Here is a 23549-nt window from a genome sequence, read left to right as displayed (position 1 = left end):
TTCTAGATATTATTGTAAAAATCTGAAATTAAAAAAGGAGATATTAAGTATTCAATAATGAAAGTAATTATTTTTTTTTTAAAGAAAATATACAATTATTTTAACTATCCAAAAACATTCCGAAATACATCAGTGATAGCTTATTTTAGTATTCTCAGTTATTCATAATCTTTTCTCTCATGTAATATTAAACTGATTAAAAGAATTTTATTATGTATTTTTGTAATGATTGAATATCAACATAAATGACATTACGATATACTTGACTATTATTCATCAATTAATTATAATTACACTATAATATTGAAATATTAAATTAAAAATTATTCGCAAAAATAATTGTTTTTGTCTGGTTAGAATAGTATTAGGTTATTTTAAGTAAATTATTATATTTGAATTATTAAGAATATTTTAAAGAATAAACGTATAATGTCATTTAAAGCACTCCAATAGACTTTAGAAATAAGTCTATATTAAGTTAACATCTTCGCATTAAATAATCTCTTCAAGAAATCACTCTTACAGATCGTTTAATAAGCTAAGCTATGAAAAGTGTCACCTATATCAAGGATCTGTACATCCGTATATACATAATAGGGATTAAGAAATCTATATAAATTCATTTCACGAGCAAAATCAACTAACTAAAATTTCCTCCAAATATTAGATCAGTTTCGACAAAATGTGATTTATTCACTGAAAGCTTTGTTGAATTTCCATATTGTACAACTAGGCCCTACCCAATATAATGAAACTCAGCGATTTGTAATAACTAATATTCTAAAAATTTTCATTTTTAGAAAATATTGAAAAATATCTTAAAATTAAATGACATAATTAAAGTAATGAACTTCAAACGGAAGAGTTATATTATACAATATTATAATATAATGATAATCTATTGACATTTAATAAAATGTATAAAAAAATATATAACGTTATACTCGCGAATTTATACAAATATGAAAAAATACAATATGAAATTTCTATGAATGTATACCATGTATTAATTAGACAACCTACATTTTCTTAATTCGAAGGGTTTTTTTATTTTAAATCAAAATTTTTAATAGCACGAGATTTTACAATATATACATATATATATATATATATCCAGATTTGCAATTCGGATAAGAGCTGCAATTGATAAAAGTTATTTACATAATTTTATTATTTTAGACATTTAGATTAATTTAAACATCACTATGTATTGTATTTACCATTATTGCGCGAAAGACAGTTAAATGCGAACGATTATTAATTAATAATTACTTATCACACATTAATTTATGCATTATATTTGATATAGTTGAATTCATTATATAATTACGTAATTAATATGTCTGTCGTAAATAATTAATTCCTAGTAGGATTAGTTTCATAATTTTTATTATTTTTATTAACGAATAATGAAATAATTAAATTTTATTATAGCTACAACAATCTCAAATAAAAAAATTATACAAAAATTTTTTAAATATTAAAAATGCATGTTAATAGTCTATATAAAATTAATAAAACTTTTATATTACAATGAATGCAATATACAAATGGAGAGACGAGATTTAATATTATTAAGATAAAACTATAAAGATATCAAGATAAAATCGAGTTAAACATTGTATAAATATAAAAGTTTTAATCACTATCAACGTAATTAGAGAAAGTAATCAATTATTATACATATATTATATAAATACGAATATTTGAATATAAATTGTCTTTCAATTAATACGTTTATTATAAATTGGCAAACATCGGATAGCCATGAAGAATTATCGCTTTAAGAACGATATAATAAACAATATTTTTATAGTCAATCAATAGTTAATTTTAATATCAATAAAATATTTACATAAAAAATTTTGAATATTCACTACTTATTAATAAATACAATCAAATATTTTCTTAAATTAAAATGAAAATATAAATTAAATTTAGAAATTAATTTTTAGAAAAAAAAAATTTACACCATGTAATTGATTATTGACAGAATGTAACAGATCTCATGAAATAATAATTAAATAAATCACTAGTTTTTAAATATATTTTAATATAAAGTACAATTTTATAATCATTTACAATACGTATTATATCTACTCAACCACACGTATATTTACACCTAATTATATCAATAAAGAATTTCTAAGCAAATTTTATATACTACAAAAATAAAATAACACCATCTAATAAAAAGGCTAGATTTTTTCTCATTTATATACATCGATATCTATTAAAAAAATATATATTATGTACAGCTGTACATAATCTATATATTTTTTAGTTTTTAAAATGATGTAACTACTATCCAACTTTATGTTTGTCGTAAATCTGGTAGATAACTTTAAAGTAAATAATAAAAAATATAAAAGAAAAGAGAGAGCTAGAAGATTGTAGATAGTACATACAAAAAAACTAGCAATCAAGAAGCCATTATGAAGTTCCGGATCAAGTCATTGTATACGTAAGGGTAGTTAGAATAAAGTTATATTGGTACTTAGTTGTATAAGATTCGGTTTGAATATGTTTTTACATTTGCAAAATTAACAATGCAGCAAATATTGAGAAGATGCGGTATAAAATCAGTTTAATTATTTAAAGCACAACGCAAGAAAAATATAAAAAGTAAATGAACATTATATAGAAGAATACGTTATTAAATATAGATAGAGTAATACGTAACAATTAGGTAGGTTACTGTGTAACTGAATAATCAATACTTGTATTAATTTTTTATTAATATTTTATTATTTATTAATTAATAATAATTAATTAAATTATTAATTAATAATAATTAATTAAATTATTAATTAATTCAAAAATCAATACTAGTGTCTTAATTTTATTTCAGAAGTAAAAAATATACTTAAATATATGAAAACTTTATATTTCAATGAAAAAACTCTCAACGTTTATTATGGAAATAGATATTATTTATAATTACTTACTTAAATATGTTGACTATACTAAACTAAAAAAGTTTCGACCTTTTTATACGAGTAGGGCCTTACTTATTTAAATTATTTCAATTTTCAATTATATATTCATTGTAAGATACTTCTACAATTTCATTAACCTGCCTGCTATGTATTGATCGAAAATCTTATAAAAATGTATTTTCATTGCATATAAAACCAATTTCTATACTTTAACATAAATCAATTATATTTACATTTATGTGTGTGTGTGTGTGAGTGTGTGCGCGCGCGCGCGCGTGCGTGCGAGTGTATACCACATATTTGCATAAAAGAACTCGGATTTTCCTTCCCTAACATAACTATACTTTTTTGTTACTTAAGACTTTTCTATTTTATACTATTTTTTTAATTTGAAGCTCTTAACATTTTTTCAAATTATTATATTTGTTTATTATTATGTAGTATTTATTATTATAAAAGGATGGAAACCTGTAATTAAACATATTTGAAATAGGCCCATTGATGATAATTCAAAAAATATTTATTAGTTTAAAGCTACTATTCTAATATTTCTTAGAACAAGCGATTTTGTTTAAAAAATACATTTCAAAAGATATTTCTAATATTTTAACTATTGAATTAATGATTTATCAATAAAATGTTGATCCATCATTAAACTTTTAAGACAATTAAGTAAAAACTGTGGACCATCAATGGGGTACGCAATTTGAAGGAGATAAAAACAATTTTACCAGCCAGAAAGCTAATAATAACTGCTTTTTAAAATAAACTATTAAAAAATGTATAACTATAACGGAGAAAAACATAATATGAACATATAGACTGAAATTAGGAACCACAAAAAAGATTTTATTTTTAAAAGATGAAAATATTGTTTCACCGATGTAACACCAAAAAACCCACTGACACGTATTAATAGTCATAATTCATGAATTTCAGATAAAACTGATTCATAATCCTCTGTAATAAGCAGATCTAATGCGTGACAGATACATATTTGTTTCTACCTGTATGGACCAGAATATATGAGGTGCAAAGAGATATTAAAGTACGTGAAAATAAATGTTAGATAGTGAAAATCAACGTACAAAGTGATAAATTAAGTAGTTAAGTCAAGTAAATGAAAATAAAAAATAAATAAAACTAAAAAACATTATATAAAAAATAATATAAATAATGGGATAAACAATGAAACCAAGAAATAAAAATATAAAAGAAAAATCACAGATTTCGAGCATTCTTAAAATCATAAAACTGAAAACTTCTAGAGAAATAAGAAAAATAGAGTATCAAATTTAAGAAAATGGAAGAAATCATGGTTGATAATTATTATTTATATTAAAGTTTAAATTGAATAGTTAATTCCAATATTTGAGTATAATGTAATCTAAAAGTATACAAACTATATTAGAAAAAATACTCGAATTGTCGAAGTAGAAGTAAAAGATTATGAGAGAAAAATTAAAAGATAGTAGAACAAAACAGCAACGGCTAGAATAAACAAAAAAGATACTCATAGCAAGTAAGAAAAGGCTGGTCTTACTTCTTATATGCGAACGTATGGTTTATGTATTTGAAACATATACAGTGAAGAGAGATAGAACGATAGAGAGTGAGAGCGAGAGGGGGGGGGGAGATCATGTGGTATCTAGTACATCTTATTTTCTCAACACGTGTAATGCAACAAAGATTTAAATCCAGTAATTCTGCCTACTTTCACCACTCCTACTTTTATTCTCGAACATCTCTTTTCCTTAGTGGCGGAGAATAAATCAGTCGAGATATTGTCCTATGCAAATCCGTATGTGGTACCTTTCCGTAGAGTCTGATTCTTGTCGTACATACATATGACTATGCCACGCATGCGTCAGCTTCTATCCTATTTTAATCTGTATACTGCTACGGCACATATTTTTATTTTCATGTTTTTAGTCTTATTACAATTTTTTAAAATAGCCTAATAAAATATAACTTGTGAGAAATATTTACAATTTGAAATGTAAGTTATGCTAATTTTATAATTTCGAAAACACATGGGTACTAGTGAAGAAATAAAACATATCATTCCGGAAAAGTTTTATTTCAAGAAATCTTACCAGAAAACACTGATACAGTAATTTATTATAAATAAGTTAATACAAGAATTTTTTGCATAAATAAAATATTTATAAAAAAGTATATTTTTATAAATATGAAATTTAAGCAAAAAAATAAATTCATTATTTATATAAAATTCACGTACATAATTGAAATATTTTTTGGATTAATACAAATGAATAAATAAATTATATAACTGATCAATAATCTTATATTATTAATAATTATAGAACTCTGTCGAAATTCTTTTAGTTTTTAATTTTTCACTAAAGAATCAATAATAAACAAAGTTAAATCAAGAAAAAATAATTCATTACTTCATTCAATATTTAAATACATATCATATTAAGCTAATCTATCAATTTTTAATTGCCATAACCTAATAATGCAATTTCAAATTATTGATTATTGCTTTAAAATATTATAATTTGATCAACATAAGTATTTAATTTGTCTTACTTTCTAAAAAATATTCATCCAAGGTGCGTACACATAATCTACTTTTTATCAGTTGATTCAATATAATTTTTTTCTTCATAATATTAGTGGATTAAACAATTTACAAAAAAAACTTTTTGATATAATAAGATCTAATTGAAGAATAAATTTATATAACTTATGTGTAATTTTAAGGAAAATAGTTTTGAATAATACGAAAGCTTGTAATATGTTTGTTACGACCTTAAGTTAACGAAGATTAATTAACGAATGTATTCAATAGTAGAACCTCTCTATCGTGATATTATGTTAGTATAATGATTTTTATGATATTTCGTTAGATAACTAATATTTTTTTATATGTCTACAAATGAAATTTGAAATAAAATTCTTTACAATATTATATATGCATATTTTAATCTGTTATCTCAATTTATTTTATATATCTTGTAGATACAATAAAAATTGAATTATCTGAAAAATGAAATAAAAAAGCTTACTATTAAATTCATTGTTATAATAATTTTGTTTAATTATTAAAAAAAAATTCATGTAAATTGATTTTCAAGGGTGGCGCTTGATAAACCACAGTTTCCTGACTGAATATATAAACATATAGTAAATATTATTCATAGATAATACACAAATAGATATTTTATAAAAATTAAAATATAATTTTTAGCCATGAATTCGCTTTCTTTTTTCTTTTTTATTTAAAAAATGAAAATAATTATTAAATTTATGTAAACAAATTAAAAATTATTATTTAAAAATATATTTTTAATAATAACAAAGTAAATTGTTAATAATTTCAGTACAATGTTTTGTAAGAAGATAATAAATTTATTGACTTAAAAAATTTAAAGTATTTCATTTGAATTCACATTATAATATTTAATACAAAAATATCATAAATAAAAAATTATGTATCGAATAATAATAACTACTACTTAAGTTTTCATTTAAAATAGAAATTAGCGATTAACTATTATTGAATTATTATTGAAATTATTCTAAATCATATATTTGTATAAGTTTTTATATGATTATTACCTCTCGAAATATCCTATTAATTTATGTATATTTCCAGCATCATACAGCACAATGTCTGTATTATTATACGTTAAATGTATGTATATTAGCTTAGTAATATTCTAAATAACAATGAGAATATGACTACTTTGAAACAGCAGAAATACTAGCGTCTCTACTACGTTTATATAATCCGGAGAAAGAGAGCAAGATAAAAGAGTATGTACAGGATGCTTATAGCGCATAGTAGGACAGCAGTCAGGCTTATTATCAGGAAAGGAAAATTGCTACCAAAGGCGGAAACAGCATTGCTTATGCACGTGTATTTGGCGACAAATTCCTGCGTCCTGAATCGATTAGATTTCACGTGTAGGCGTATAAATTGAACTAGAGCCGAAGCTGGTAACAGGCTTCCCTTCAGCAGCGGCTTATTAAGTAGAGTGAGGAGTAAAACATACTCGAGAGAACAAAAGAAGGGGAAGCAGCGAGTAGAGACTGAATGAGCCTTAGTTCCTGAATCCCATCTTTGTTTGAAAATTTATGTATTATAACGGTTTTATTAAGGATTAATATGACTTCTAATTGTATCACTAGCAAGTGAGCATAATTTTTCGTAGAAAATATGCAATTTGTAATTTTTGTAATTTGTTGTAATTTTTATTACATTTGAAAAATTCTTGCATCAAAACTTTTACAAAAGATAATATTTCATATTACAAACGCAAAAATGCAGAAAAATAATTTTTGGGACTAAAAACTAAGTAAAATGAGTTTGTAAATAGTAAGTAGGTAGAGATTATGTACATATAAGTTCTTTTTAATTAATATAAAAAATTAATAATTTTAATTAAATAATAATATTTATGATAACTAAATTTATGATTTTTTAATTTTAAGTAAAAAATATTCATAAAAATATTAATAAATAAGGCATATATATACATTAAAATTTTAAATATAATATAATGCATAGAAAACTCGATTTCTAATTCTATGGTATTACAATTTTATATACGGTCAATAAATTGTTAAACAAAATAAATAATATTAAATAATTACATCAATGAATATGATGTTTATGAATTGATAAATTACTTTAAACATTTTCAATCTCTCTGAATTAAATAAAAGTCTGTGTTATGTTGCACATAATTTCAAATTTTGAAGAAAATTATGCAAAAGCAAACGACTATATATTTTATAACATAAATATCGCATAAAACTGAATTCACATCAATCACAAAAAATTTTTCTTGAATTAAATAATATGTATTCCACATATTTGAGATTTTTAATACAAAAGTATTTTTAAATTACATTATTAAAAGAGTATCAATGAAACATTTATGGACATTTTTCATAGAACAATATTATTAATAATAATATTAATATTATAAGAAGTATAATGATATTATAAAAAGACCTTTTAAATGCAATTTGTATGAACATAAGAATTGAACTATTTTAAATACAAAAAGATACGTACATATATATGGGAATATTTACATTAAATATTCAGATTTTCATACACTCAGTCATAAAAATGTTAAATTTAACGATATGTAAAGGGAATTTTTGTCATCAATGATTATATAAACCCTGTACTTCAAAAAATAAATGTAGAAATCCCTATAAATACTGGTGAAAACCACAGAGCTCTTGTAAATATCTTAAACAGCAGTGAAGTAATTCTTGTATGTTTTCGTGCTTAAAGTAACAGTAAATTTTTGCCCTACATGAATGACTTATTATTTGGTCACTTTGATAATATATTTGCATTATATGACTTTTATATACGTGAACATGATAGGGGTTCCATCTATAAAAATTATAAATGCCTACCATAACGCCTATCTTAGTCTATCGAAACTGTGGAGAAATAAATATTTAATATAAAACATATCTCTTTTATATTATTGATTGTATTCGAATGTGTTATTCAATATTGTTTTAAATATTATTGAAAATTTCATACTAAATGTATACTGTAAATAACAATTAATGCCGCTTCACAATTATTAATTGTTAAATATAAAAGAATTTTTGTTTTTACTTTTTTTAGAAAAAGTAGCTACGAAATGCAGTTTATTTTAAATTTCTACTAAATATATTAAATAACTACTAAACATTTTAAAAATTATATTTCATTCAAATGAGTTTATAATAACAATAAATACTAATTTTATAGATTTTTTAAATTGTCACGATAAATAATGTAATGAAAATTTCTGATGATTAAATTATTGAACAATTGTAAAAAATTGTCAAATAATATTTTTATATTTTAATATTTAAATAATAGCATAATATTTATATTAAGAATTAAAAACTACTATGGAATTTATTCATTTATAACTAAACGAAATTATATGATATTTTTCATTGTGATAGTATTCACGGAGTCTATACATCCTCGCACAGCCATGCGCATGGAAAATCAATATTTTTTAAAGAGTTATTTTTTTTTATGAAAAGATATTTTTTCACTAAATGGCATATACAAATTTTTCTAAATTATTATTTTAAAATAGAATAAAATCTAAATAATGACTACACGGATTTGATGAGACATATATAATCCGATCATTAATTATTATATTCTACTTCACTTTTCATACAAAGCACTATTGCATGGAAACTCATATTTATCATAATTAGTATTTTTATTTAGCCTTAATGCTTATTTGAAAAGATTATATGTACCTATAATATTTACATGTATAGAGAAATATATACGTCTATAAAGATTAAAAGGCTGTTTGGGATAAATCTTAAGAAAAATACATCATGAAGTATATTACAATTTCATATATTGAAAAAATATATATGTTGATGTAATTAGAGCAGAATATTTAATTTTTCTCAAATACAAATAATACAAATTTTTACAAATAACAAACATCATTGAATATTTGAACAAATATTATTCCATAAATTATATCAATTTCTTGAAATGCTTTCAAAAATGCAATGTTTCAGACAGAACAGTGTAAAAATACTGCTACGTTATAATATAAAAAACCCGTATTAAAAAAGTTTAAATATTTGAAAATAATTTATAATTTTTAAAATAAACGATTTTATATAATATGGTAAATATTGCGACTTTAGCAAATGTCAATAATAAAATTCAATTTTATTTTCATTTTTATTTAAACTTGAACAGATGAATCATAACGGAGTTGCAAATTACAAAAAGGAAAAATCCTCTTATGTACTTAGTAAAATTTAGAAAGGGAAGTGAGAGATTAAAAAGAAAGAGACATATTTTAAGTAGATAGGTGGATATATAAACAAATAAATACATGAAAGAGAGAGATAAAGCGAGAGATAAAACGAAAGAGAAAGAGATAGATAAAATGAAAGAAAAGAGAGAGATAAAACGAAAAATATAGAATTTAAAAATGCAAAATTTGTCCACGTTAATTACTCTTTGTTATAAATTACATTTTCTTATACACAATAGCTTCTTAATATATGCGCCCGAGTGACGTGGAAAGTAAGAAATAAGCATTTGTTCTTATTTTAGCTTATTTGCTTTTTCATTTTAATTATATTATTATATTATTATATTATTATATTATTATTGAATAAAACTTCCAGGACTCTCTTGCATATAAACTTATAGTATATTCAATCTATTGATTAAAAAACAAATATTACAAATTCTTTTATTAATTTTAGTGTGTTAATTTTAGTAAAATTAGATATAGATGATATCATTTAAAAAATAGCAAATAAATAGTAATTAGTATTGATAGATTTCATATATATATATATATATATATATATATATATGCTGATAAAATTCCATTAATATTGTAGTACATACTAGCATTACTTATACATACCACCTTATACTGTTCATTTCTAAAGCACATCATTGCTCCGGTAAAACGATAAATAAGAAAGAGAATAAGAGAGATAACCAAAAAAAAAAAGAACACCAGAGAAAAACTGAGTACGACATTCCTTTTTCTACTTGTTCCAACATTGAAATTCGGGTACAAAGGAATTGTTGTAGCTGTGTTGGGCATACATCCCTATGCTTTCTAGTTATCTTCATGTAACTAAACTTTTCTGGCATTTTATTGCAGCTGCTTTTCTAAGAATAACTTAATAGAAATGATACAAAATATTATATAGGTTTATTCACTCTGTGCATATTTTGTTTCTTAAGTATTGATGATTAGTTAAATATTTATTTTTCTCGTGTCTATATAAATTTCTTTTTTTTAATTTCTATAAAATCAATAAAATCGTGATGAGATAGTATTAGATAAACATTATATTTAACTTATATTTTTATTAGTAAAATGATGTATATTTAATATTTACATATCTAATACTTGCAATAAAATTCGATATATTACAATAAAATGTAAATATTTTTATAAAATTTTTTAAAACTATTTTCTGTAGTCTTTTTTTAGATGACATATTATTCATTTTATTTATATGAAGTCATAAATTATGTATGAAATTAAATAAACTATTAAAACTAGGTACTAAATAAATTTACAATTTTTACATAAAATTTAGTCTTTGTGAATATAACAGATTTCATATGTAAAAATATTCAATGATATTAAGTCAATACTGAATTTCATAAAAAAAAACAATATAATTTATAAAAGCTTCTTATAATTAAATTTAGTAACTATTATAAGTATTATATTTATAATTATTAAAATTTTTATTACCTTATTATTTTTACTATAATTACTACATTTATTAGAAAAATATAGAATATTCAAACACTTATGCAATTAAAATGTTAAGAAAGTAATAAAATAAAAGACTTATTAATTATGAAATGATTATTAATATCACTTAATGGTAATATATATTACTAATTGATTAATTTTGTAATTTTTCTTTTGATATATAAAATTTTGTGTATACCTACAAATATATAATCTCATTTGCTAACATTATTAATCCACAATATTTAAAAACAATTTTTGAATGTAAATTGTAATATGTATTTACAAGAAAATCTAGATTATATTCAAATTCATACTTTGTTTAAGATAAAAATTATTTTATTATTCTTATTAATAAAAATAAAATATAGCTATGCGAATCACAGATCTACTATTAGACCAAAATTATATTTATATTTATAAATTACAATAGTTTCCAATCTATTAAATAAAGCATAATAACAATAAACTATTTATAAATAATATTAATGAGAACAGTTTATAATTGATGAATCTTATCTCTGGCTGCCTCTTCTGACCCCCATTACATGTCTCAAACCCACTTACATTCACAGAAGTAAATACGCGCGCATACATACGTCGATCTTTTCTCTTTATTTCTTTTCCTATTTTCGCATTTCCTGCACTTTTATGTTGGTCTCGCTGGAGTCAGGGTGATTTGTGGCTAATTGCCAAGATTCTCTGGCTGCTAGTATTTAACTTCTGTTAAGAGGCACAGTGAACTATTAAATGTGAAGTCTGTCTTTCGTAAGCAGCCTTGGATTAAGTTTAAACTCTATTTTGGAATGTAAATAAAACTAGATTGGTCTACATTAGAAATACATGTTCAGTTCAAGAATAAATCTCAAATTTTTATCATAAAATTGGTATTGAAACTATACTCATATATTATACTTGTAAGCAATGTTCAGCAACAATGTCCAGCATATTCAAGCAAATGATTAATGTATCAGATAATATCACACGGCAAACAGTATATAATTAAAATTGTACACTACTTACTAAAAGGCGATGTGTTATAATATAAATAATATAATATAATATAATTCCTTCTTTAATATGTCATATTAAATGATGCATATGGTAATACATATAAGTTTATGAATTAAAAATATAATAGTTTTTTCAACCATCTTGTACAGTTATTTTAAAATTACTCAACTTTGTTTATCAATTAATGAAGGATATAAATTATTTCATCATATAAGCAAAAATTATACATATAAAGAAAAAGATATTCACAAACAATCATGAATATATACTTTCTGCACATAATTTTGGGATTACTTTATACAGCTCGAAACGTTATCATTAATGTAGTAGCTTCATCAGACAAAACAAACTTAGAATAAAGTCATATACATCATATCTATGAATGATGGTCATTTACAGGAAGGGCTCCCCAAGAAAAGCAACTTAAATAACAAGGGTTCATTTCCGCGAGAAAGATTTAAGAAGGTACTTCCGAACATATACACGCACCCGAGGATTAATGAATAACAACATATACGTACTGAGCAAGTACAATCTTCTGCGATAAGCTCCAAAGACGCAAGTAGAAGGTTTTAGGATTATACGGTTAATCCTCTTCAAGAACAGTATACTTGCTTGAACGCGCTATCGCTGCAGTTTATCAAGACAAAACGTCGCAAAAGCAGCTTTTGCCTGAACTAAAAAGCCTAATGAATGTATAAATGGAAAATCGAACACCTTTCTTGACCTTTATGTATATATTCATTATGTATACAAATATAGATTTATGTGTATATCGTAAATATATATATATATATATATATATTATATATACAAAAATATATATTGATTATATATATATTGATTGACTATTTTTAGTTATTCCAGAAGATATATTATTATTTATTGATTACTACTTATGAATATTAAGATTTCTAAGAAATTAAGGATAAAACATTTTTTAAATAAGGAAAACTTAGAATTTTTAATTCAAAAGAAAAATAATGAAGCATAATTTCTCAATAATCTAACGCAATTAATGATATATATTTAATAAATAGCAAAATAGCAAAAGATGAAAATTCTTGTTTATGTTTATAATTTTAGAAATGGTATTTTAGTTGGCTGATTATATAAAAATTATCATTATCGGTATAACATATTTAAAATTAGATAGACGCAATATTAAATATGGACGTTTTGTGCGGCGGTATGAATGCATGCATAAACATGAAATTCAACAGTGAAATATGGGAAGGATGAAAATGTCAGAAGACGAAACAGTCAACAGCTGAAGACCGCAATTGGAAAAGATGGAGTCGGAATGTCTAATGACGTGGGTGATGGAAACTGCAGAATTTGCTTCATACGATGTGAACAAAAAAAACAAAAGACCAATCTCTATCCACAAAAGCATCCAAATAAGCGAAATAGACCGAATCAAACTCTAGTCCTAGTATACGAAACAAAGCAGCGTATCGTATTCTCGTTTTTGCAACGGAACTAACGAAATAATTTGCCGCCATCTATTATTTCACTAAATTTACGCCTCAATGCATTATCATAAAGCATACAAAGACCTGTTTTTTGCAAATTAATTAATTTATTGAAACTGTATTTATAATGAAGTTATGCTTTGATAAGTTGCATTAAAAATGCATTAAAACGATAATTTATTACTAATTATTATTTTTAAAGCCGCTAAGTACCTGAAAATGGTTGATAAAATTTTGAAGATGAGATGATTTCAGAACTGAATGCGTGTAATTCATTTCTAACAAAAGAATTTGAATTACAGTACAGTATTATTGCATTAATTTATACAAGAGACTATAATATATAAATATGTGGATTTGTTTATGTTTGTATAAAAATATTGTAGTTTATTTATTCACAGCAGCTCACCAAATCGTACATGCGTATAATTATATATAGCACTACATAGAAAATATCTTATTATGTTAAAAAACGAAATTTAATCGACAACTATTTGCTATCCATATCTTAGATAATACATGTTTAACAATTTTTATTTGTTTCCGTAAATTTCCCTTTTTATAAATTAATTTATTATATGAATTAATTACTTTAAATATAAATTATAATAGAGATATAATATTATTATAAGTTAGAACGCTTATCTGCGAAATGCTATTTATGAAACGATGATTTATTTTGTACATATGTGAAAAATTATGCCGAAAATAATGCAGAAAAGATAATAATATTATTTATTAATTATTAATGCCCTGTGCAGCTGTAAATATAATATGGGTATAAATATTCTTACAATAGTTATTGCGTACTAGAGAATGCACCTTTTGTAATTGTGTAATTATCCAAACCGACATTTCAAATTCAAAGTAATTTAACCCGAATTGCATCTTATTCCTCTTTGAAGCATCTAATTGTTCTATGAAACATCATGGATACGCTTGCTTTGAACTTAATGTCGCATACATAAAGCGCCCCTCGGAAAATAAATCTATCTTGATCTGTTATCACTCTAAACCATAATCAATTCTTCCGTGTCAAATCATGAGCTCCACCCTTGGATAAAGTCCACTTTAACTCTGAAGTCATAGTCACTTCGTGCTGATTATGAGTATTTTGAAATACCTTCCGAACTTATATATAATTATTATAATTATTATTTGAGCTATTAAATGACGACTCTTATAAATCGTTTATTCATTGGAAACAATAAACTTATTAGCCTAGTTTGGAATGTTATATTTACTATTATATAAGTTATTTCACATTGTGCCAACCATACAATAAAGTCTTTTGTATTTTATAGCAAATTGCATCTTATTCATATATTTCTAATGGTGTAAGCAATATTATTATAGATATCATGAAAAGAATAGTTTTAGATTCTATAATTTACAAATAATATTTAAAAAAATTAAACTAAAACTTTTCAGATATATATATATATATAAACTTTTTTTTAATTTTAATGTGCAATTAGTTGTAAATAGATGAAAATTATTTACATCGAAATTTAATCATAATTTTTAATAGTATTTATTTTCTTTGTGTTTTATATTGAAATTAACTAAAAGTGACAAAAGGTGAAATTTCGATCCAGGTGCAGACTATTATTCAGAAAACTGTAGATTACAATTAGTAGTCATGCATTCGAAACTTTACGATTTTCAAAAAACCTCAAATGCATAGGCAACTAACAATATTCACTGAGTTCGCATTTTACATAGAGGATCCAATAACTAAATGAATTATCCTTACCAAAGAGAAAGTTTTAATCCTACCAGTGCTTCCTATGCTTCTATGCTACGTCCATATCTCTCTATAACCTCCTTGCTACTACTCCTACTCACGTTCTCTCTCTCTTTTTCTTTTTAATTTGGTTTTATATATACGCTATTTTATTTTAACTTTAAAAATTTAACACTTTTAAAAATATGCTTTGCAATATTTCAATATTTTTACATTTTTTTTAATTTGCAAGAGGTCAAAAATGTTGAAACTGGAATCACATAACAGCTAGTCATTAGGTTAGTCACCATATATATATATATATATATATATATATATGTATGTGTGTGTGTGTGTGCGTATGCGACTGTGTCCGTACGTGTGTAAAATGTATAATGTGTACATGCGCGCATTTATTCGAGTATGGATGTCTATTTAAAGCCAGTAATTTAGTTTTTGTTCTACAAAGAAAATGATGAAAATATAAAAGTACAAGGAAAGAATTTTTAGAGAAATAATATAAGTACTTAATGTTATAAGTTAATAATTAATAATTATTAATAATTAATAATAATTAATATTTATAATATTTATTTATATATTTTTATATAAATTATATAAATATAATATTTATAATAATAATAATAATTAATAAAATACTTAATAATATAAGTACTTAAAAAATAATAATATAATAAGGTAATAAATCCGTGACCTTTTTAAATCAATGTTGTACTGAAAATTATTTCTATTTTCTTAAATAATTAATAATACAATTACTTTAACTATATAACTATGAATTTGTCAATATACGTATACATAAATATATGTATAATATATTTATATATAATATATATTTATTTATTAATATATTAATATATTAATTAATATATATAATAATTATTAATATATTAATTATATATTAATATATATATTTATATATAATATATTAAATATAATATAATAAATATCATATATGAATATGTATTAAACAACGGATTCAATTATCTTATTTTAAATTTTAATGTCTTGTCTATATTCGCTAAGACAATACAACTAAAAAATATCTTATGAATTAAAAATATACTCGAAAAATTGAATTATTTTTTAACTAATAATGTTTTTATTTAATAAATAATATATTCATTTTATTATTTACTTTCATATTTGTGAAAAATATATGATATTTAATTATATACATTATCTTGAAATTCAAATAAAACTTACTTGTTTTAATTCAATATTAAATTATTTTATGTTTGCGAGACAAAATCTATAGCTAATTTAATTTGTGTTTTTAAATATTGTTATACTGTGCTTTCAGAATAATCTGTATAGATTTAATTTATAATTCTATATAGAACTAATTTTGTACTTTATCAACCTTCTCCAAGGCCCGTAGATTCTTTTATTATAAAAGCAGAATTTCCTTTATATATTTTATAAATCTATTATATCTGCCTTTATCGAGTGGTAAAATTTTGAATATACAGATTAATATGCAGATTATATTTGTTATTCGTAATTAGTGCAAACTATTGTCAATAAATGATAAAGAACATTAAAGATTAGTCAACTAATTGATTAAAGCTTTGGAAAATACAAATCAATATTTATGTCTATTTTTAATCAACTTTTTAAATTAAAAGTTATATAAAAAATTCATTACTAATATTAATATTGCGCAAGATACAGATGATTTTAATTATTATCCAGAAATTAAATTAAAAAATCATATTAATACAAAAATATATGCAAATACTGTATACAGTTGATGCAAGTACAGTTAATTTTTTATGTTAGGCGAATCTCTATCTTCTTATTGATCACATTATCTAAACAGTGATATAAATGTTTTAATGGCATATCTAAAACTACAGAAGTAAGTAAACTAAATTACCATATAGGTGCAAAAGAGTGGAGAATTCATGTGATTATATAAACGTACAGGTTAAAATGGACGGTATTATATCATCCGATAGTAATTTTGATCATAATTCCTTAGCATATTGCAACACAAAATCCTTGCTGTAAGCCGATCTGTACAAGAGGATTCTATTGGAATTGCTCGACATCGCGCTACTTGCTTTTAGTTTTCAGCAAGCTTGCTAATATCTTAACCAACCAAGATCATAATGTCGATTTATAGGAACCAATGCATATATTTAATGGTCGATCTCTATAACAGATATCTATAAAGAAATCTCTATACAGAAACATACGAATACGAAATGTATCAAATATTTAATGATCCGCTTTTGACAAACGAATTGTTACATTTCCAAGTACCAAAGAATAAAATTAATTTTAAAGTAAAAAAAATTTCGAAATAATATGAAAACTACATTTCTCAGTCATTATTATTTAGGTTATAGTGTTTAAGGCAGCGTTTATTTAATTACTATGTTACATTTTAATTATATTATAAAACCTAATTCCATAATAATACGAATATCGTAAATTATATTTGATTACTGGATAAACAATAAGAACGCTTAAAATATTAATTTAATTATTAACATGTAATTATTTTAAAGTCTATTATTCTGTAATGCTCAATTATAATCTCGAAAAATAAGATTGTTATGTAATATATATCATTAAGTATTTATTAAAAATTAATTATAAAAATAGCAATTTCAACTACTGCATCAATTTAATGTTCCTATATACTTTATCCATTGTGTTTATAAATTTTTAGAAAGTCTTTTTAGTTTAATTCGCTTAGTTCTGCATAATTCATTAATGCTTTTTTTATATCTGTGATATGTTTCAATAATGTTTTATTTTTAATTTTATCGGTTGTACATTGTGTCATACTTAATGATGAAATATTAGTACATTTATAAGTAATTTAAAAAAAAACGTGATTAAAATTTAATGATAATAATACTCAATTTTCATGGCTGCATATACATTTATAAGATACTATCGACATAGTAATTTTATTATAATACAATTGCTTATTCTATGTTAGTAAATATACAATTAGAGTATAAAAAATTTGTGTTAAAAATAAATAAATAAAAAATTTAATGTTAATGAAGAACTTTACTTTGAAAATATTAGAAATTTCAAAATAAGTTTTAACTTCTGTAAATTCTTAGTAAAGATTATTATTGAAAGGAAGGTGGTCTACGTAGTATCTGTGGAGCTCGAAAATTTAAGTACTCAAACGGAAATTTACGCGGTGGCTCAACTGAATTGCTCTCATCACCACTTCAAGACTGAACATTTCAACTTTATTAAAATAATTTTTTCTTGCTTAAAAATTTCTTATTTTTTATACCTTCTACGATTAAAAATAATCTATTGACTACAGTGATATAAATTTTATAAATAACTTATAAGTTTGCAAATTCTTTAATAACTTAAACATCAATTTTACAATAAAATATCTATGATTTATAAATAACTGCCTCAAATACATCAGTATGTGAACATTTATTATATGACTAATGCAATCTAACATATTTTTAAACATATCAAAAATTTCATATATAAAAAATTATTTATTTCAAATTTATTTTAATAAAGTAACAAACAACATTAATTTTTATAATGAAATTTTTTAGATATTATTGACTTGAATTGTACAAACATTTAAAAAATAAAAATAAATTAGAAAATCTTAAAAAATCTATTGTACCAATGTTATAACTTTATGCAGTAGTTATTGTAGCGATATATATTTACACAGGAGTACTTCAATTAAAATAATTTACTTATTTACATAAAATAATTAGTTATATGCCTTATTAATTTTATAATCATTCATAGAACTTTCAATATTATTATATTTCTAATTTAATAATTAACTAAGAAACTTGAATATTATTAAAAAGACTGTATTTTCAATTATAATAAAATAAAATATTTGGATATTTAGATTATTTGTTAGTATTTATTATGATCGCTATATAGAATAGAATTTATAATCAGAATATGTTTTATATGTGTGGAAGGAGAAGAGGATAAATTTTATAAATTTGTAGAATAGTTAGGTTATGGGAATTCAGGGCTTTTGGTTTAACAATATGTGAGATACCGCCCCTTAGACAAGCTGAGAACTATTCAAAGTAAAGCGTAAGCACGAATTAATTTTGAATGAGGAGGAGGAGATACTAAATCTTTCATACAAGAGTGAGAGAGGAAACAATAAAGGGAAACCGGTGGCAAGCATTGAAAAGGTATACGTGTTGGGGTACGAGAGCTAGAGAGGAAACTTGAACATTAAGGTCTAGAATACAAGCTGAAATAGTACATCTTATATATTGGAACAAAGGAGAAAGAGATAAATATCGATGGAAAAAAATGAAAACGAGTTTTGAACAGATATATCATAGAAACAAGGGCCAGATTATGCGGAAACTTACCAGTTAAAGTTTCCAATGATTGTAGGACCTTTGCATTCGTAAACAATAAGACCCTATAGTGCATATCCTTACAATTTAGAGATAGAGTATTTATCTGCGATCATGTCATAAAGTTGTTAATAGAGAGATGTTCTTAGAGTTTCTTTATTGAAGCTAAGAGTTCCATAAAAAGTTCTTTTACATTTTTCAGCCATTTAGTTTACATTCTAAATATCTATTGCATTCATAAAAAAATATATAATGCTTTTTCAATTATATTAGGCTACATAATCGAAAGAGATGGGTAATGTGAGAATTATGTGAGGAAATCGATCTAATAAAAGAAAAAAGAAGTTGGAAATTTTCATAAACTTAAATGAAAAATATTCAAAAGAAATATTGTAATAAAAAGAAATTTGAATATAATTATCAAAGTTCACATTTTAATAAGGAACTATTAGTAATGATAAAATTTTAATATTTATATTTATATTATATCTTATTTCCTTAAGAAAAATTGACATTATATTACCATATTCTCATACTAGTGTTCTTCACCTGAGTATCCCAGTTACAATAACTAGCAGTACTGCTATTATTTGTTGAGTTATTAACTTAAAGAATAATTTAATATCAATTATATAATAATTTATATAAATGATAGTATAAGGAATAACTATATAAAACTGTATATTTAAATTGAATGATCCGTTTATTAGAATAATATTCCTTCTATACTACGGATTATTGAATCTGATCGATTTATATGATAGCAATCAACAATTACTGGTTTAATGTCCTTGTTTAAATAACAGCATAAGAAAAATATGACAATTCGTACCTAAATATATGTACACATGCAGATATATATATATATATATATATATATATATATATACATATGCATTCATATATGTATACATATAATAAAATTTAGAGCTCAATTATATTAATATCAATTAGATTCATGTGTATAATAATTGGAAACTTATGTTGGTATATATCTAAGTATATATATATATATATATATATATATATATATATATATATATATATATATATATATATATATATATATATATATATATATATATATATATATATATATATATATATATATATATATATATATATATATATATATATATATATATATATATATATATATATATATATATATATATATATATATATATATATATATATATATATATATATATATATACATTAATAATTTTATTTATTAATGTGTTGCGGGCAAATGGAGGAGGCAAATGTAATTATTCAATTCTACGCACAGTATATCTTGGTCTTGCCTTTATTAAATACAATAATATAATAATAGTCAATGGTTACAGAAGTGTACGAATGGAGAGTATGAGTGACTTATGTATGAAGTTTCTTCAATTGGTTTACGCGCTGGCGAGAGTGTGTGTGTACGTACTCTCAGTAGTGTGAGGCGTGACTCCTTCCTTTCGCGAGAAGTGTCGCTGTTGTAGCCGGCGCGTACCACAGGAGCGAGTGATACGATGCCGCCTTAGCCGCCGGTGTGAACGTGAGAGCCTCTGTCGCTGGTGTGGTGTAATGATCGTTCGTGTTGCTGTTGCTGCTTACGTAGGCGTGAGATCCGCCGATATTGTTATGGTGTAAGGAACGTGCGTGTTGCCGTTGCTGCTTACGTAGGAGTGAGAGCCGCCGTGTTGTATCTTTGTTGCGATACGTTGATATATTTTGTACTTGTAGTTTCGTTAATTTCACTCTTAATTTATGTTTGCACTGGCGCTTCTTGAATATAAGTTTACGTTTAAGTTTAACGGATTCTGATAATGTGGCGTCACTATTGGTTTGTTGAACTGCTTGATGCTTACGTACGTGAATAGTTACAGTGAATGTTGCCTGTAGTGGTGACGCTTGAAGGTAGAATAGTGAGCCCGTCGTACAGACTGCGTGGTTGGTACTAGCACAAGGAAGATGCACGTCAAGCGCTGCTCGTAAATATTCTCGTAGGAGCTTGCGACGCCGGTAGCACACCGGTGTCTGTTGGTATGCCGATTTTTGTCGTGACATCAGTAGGACATAGCCTTGGAAGGTTCATCGACATTGCTATTCAGAATTATAATCGTATATTCGAGTTTTCAGCGTAGCGAAATTTCCCAAATTCGCTGACTTGTGTTTATAAACGTAAATGTCCGGGAGCTTATACCTTTCCCACTTTTGGATTACCGCTTTCAACTGCTTGAATCCCGAACATATTTGAATAAAATTAATAAAATTCCATAATATATCTTCATTATTCAAATAAAATTCTATTATCTTTGTAGTGACCTTAGTACTATAATAATAAGCTGATCTAAGTTATAGACGAAATGTATCTTTCATATTTGAAAGAAATCTAGAAAATCAGTGTAATACAATAAAATAAGATATTACGACATAGTATAATAAATTAATTAATATAATTCTTTTTATAAATTATATAATCCTACATTTATAGAATATCAATCTTTTCACATCTTTTTAGTTAACCCGTAAAAGCAATTTTTATTTAATCTTTCAATGCAAATATAAATATTTTTATTGGTGTTCGTAATTAGAGTATAATATTAACAGGCGCGTGTATGTGTGTTTTATTTAAGAATATAAAGGATCAAGTATATGTATTTACATTCAAATAAAGCTTTCAATATATAGATTTAATAAAATACTAATAATATATATTATTCAGTAATATTATATTTCATATAAAAATTATAATTGATAAAAACATAATTTTTATTAGAAATTAAAGCTTTTATTTATATTTAATATTTTGTTTATTTTTATTTATTTGTAAATTATTTTATTTATCTTTTGTTCATTTATATTTTTAATGAATTGTAAAGGATAAATATATTATTTATTATACAAATTCTACAAATCCTTGTATAAATTGTTTTTTACATCACTGTTCATGTCACAATAACAACTGTAAAATAACATGTACAATACTATACAACTAATTAAATTTTAGGTTTTGTTTTTAAAACACAATGTTTTCATTCAAAAATATTTTTGAATAAAAATAGTATTATATCCATAACTGAATTTAATAATAATTACTTATGAGTTTGAACACTTGGTTAGTAAATAATTGGTAAGTTATAATAAAATCTAATTAATGCGTATAATTAAATTTAAAAATTATAAATAAATAAAAAAAAATATAAATGAAATTATTAATATTATTTATAAATAAATGTTAGCATCTATAATTCCTAATTTGTGTTCATTCGTAAGAATTAAAAAATTAATCATAGAAGGAATAATACATTACATAAAGAAAAATTTACAGCTATTTAAACATTCAAAGTTCTTTTGCAATTTTACATAATCAATAAATTTGTTCATAGGTGAGCATCCAGCCGCTATGCAACATGGTAATTCGAGTAACAGCGGCGCAACCACGCGAACTATCGCTCTTCTTTTGCTACTTTTGCACGCTGGCTCCTTTGCAAGGTGACTGCTGAACGACGCCGTCCCGCGCTAAGATGAGTAACATAAAATGAAGAAGCACAAACACATTGTTGAGACGAACTCTACAAATGTAACAGTAATAAAACTAAATGAGAAAGAGAAGTAAGATAAGAAGAACTATTTCATCATTGCTATGTTCCATCAGTAGTGCAATTGATGGAACATGCAATCATGAAAAAGTCAACTGTATATGTTTAGAATGATAAAAACGGGAGTGTCGGTGACAGAGAGATAGATAGATAGATAGATAGACG

General features: G+C 23.7%; 1 protein-coding gene across 1 annotated transcript in view; it reads left to right on the top strand.

The window, feature by feature from the left end:
• Window positions 1-23537, top strand: part of LOC105364802 (uncharacterized) — a 98751-nt gene extending 75214 nt beyond the window's left edge. Inside the window, exon 6 of the mRNA XM_011502831.1 lies at window positions 23172-23537. Within this exon, the coding sequence (XP_011501133.1) occupies window positions 23172-23281 (110 nt within the window). The 3' untranslated portion in view covers window positions 23282-23537. The remainder of the gene's footprint in view (window positions 1-23171) is intronic.
• Window positions 23538-23549: the final 12 nt, after the last annotated feature.

Source organism: Ceratosolen solmsi, unplaced genomic scaffold, assembly GCF_000503995.2.
Source record: "Ceratosolen solmsi marchali unplaced genomic scaffold, CerSol_1.0 scaffold15, whole genome shotgun sequence".
NCBI classification, from domain to species: domain Eukaryota; kingdom Metazoa; phylum Arthropoda; class Insecta; order Hymenoptera; family Agaonidae; genus Ceratosolen; species Ceratosolen solmsi.
Note: the sequence above shows the minus strand (reverse complement) of the source record. Positions and strands in the feature narration are given on the sequence as shown.